Raw genomic sequence first — 949 nt, 5'->3', positions numbered from 1 at the left:
TCTCTCTCTCTCTCTCTCTCTCTCTCTCTCTCTGTTTATATGTATATCTGTCTTTCTCAAACTCTCCTCTCTGATGGGTCTGTTCGCTCTGAAAGTAAGCTAATAACAAAATTTCTTAAAGCCTCTTACTAATATAATTCGTTTTGAGGTACCGTATACGTTTTCCATATTTAAATCTGCCAATACTCCAAACACTCAATGTCAAACCAAAGGCAAATGAACCAAGATAATCCGAGGAAAACAATAGACCCCCCTCCCCCCCAAACTCCTAGAGAATTAGTAGTCATTATATAGAATTTCAAATAAAGCTTTTTTAGATCTGAAAGCAATTCCAAAATGAAAGTAACGTATTTCGATACCCAGGGGCAACAACCGAGAATTTTTGTCGGAATTCAATGGGTAATCCCCACTGTTTCCTTTTTAAATCTTTTGCCTTTTAAGGCTGATAATGATAAAAAAACCAAAACAAACATTTTAACCCACTAGATTTGCCTGAAATATACTTACAATCGGCACTATATAATAACAATGATGATGATGATGATGATGATGATGATGATGATGATGATGATGATGATGATGTTGACCTCAACGAGGACGACGAATAATATACTGATACTGAGGATGATTTTGATATTGACGACGACGATAATGGTGAAAGTGATGATGATGATACTTATTCAAACACGCATTAATTTCTCCCAAACAGATTCTCCAACCACTATGAAGGAAGCAAGTCGCCGTTCGTGCTGTACATAGACCCACTGTGGCTGTCTGTAGACTACCAATATGAAGGGACAAGGCAGTTTGTGGAGTTTGTCCGTTCTGGATTTGGAGTAAGTTTTTCTTGTGTGAGGGTCGTTCAAAGATGTGTACACGTGGGGTAGATTTATTCGGGGCGTGTTTGTTTGTTTGTGTGAACGTGCCTACGTGTTTTGGGTGTGTGTGT

General features: G+C 38.4%; 1 protein-coding gene across 1 annotated transcript in view; it reads left to right on the top strand.

The window, feature by feature from the left end:
* Positions 1 to 949, top strand: part of LOC106013160 (chitin deacetylase 7) — a gene marked incomplete in the record, with an annotated part of 8,251 nt that overhangs the window by 6,129 nt on the left and 1,173 nt on the right. The window contains 1 exon segment of the mRNA XM_013088156.1: positions 710 to 836. Within this exon segment, the coding sequence (XP_012943610.1) occupies positions 710 to 836 (127 nt within the window).

Source organism: Aplysia californica, unplaced genomic scaffold, assembly GCF_000002075.1.
Source record: "Aplysia californica isolate F4 #8 unplaced genomic scaffold, AplCal3.0 scaffold00694, whole genome shotgun sequence".
Taxonomy (NCBI): domain Eukaryota; kingdom Metazoa; phylum Mollusca; class Gastropoda; order Aplysiida; family Aplysiidae; genus Aplysia; species Aplysia californica.
Note: the sequence above shows the minus strand (reverse complement) of the source record. Positions and strands in the feature narration are given on the sequence as shown.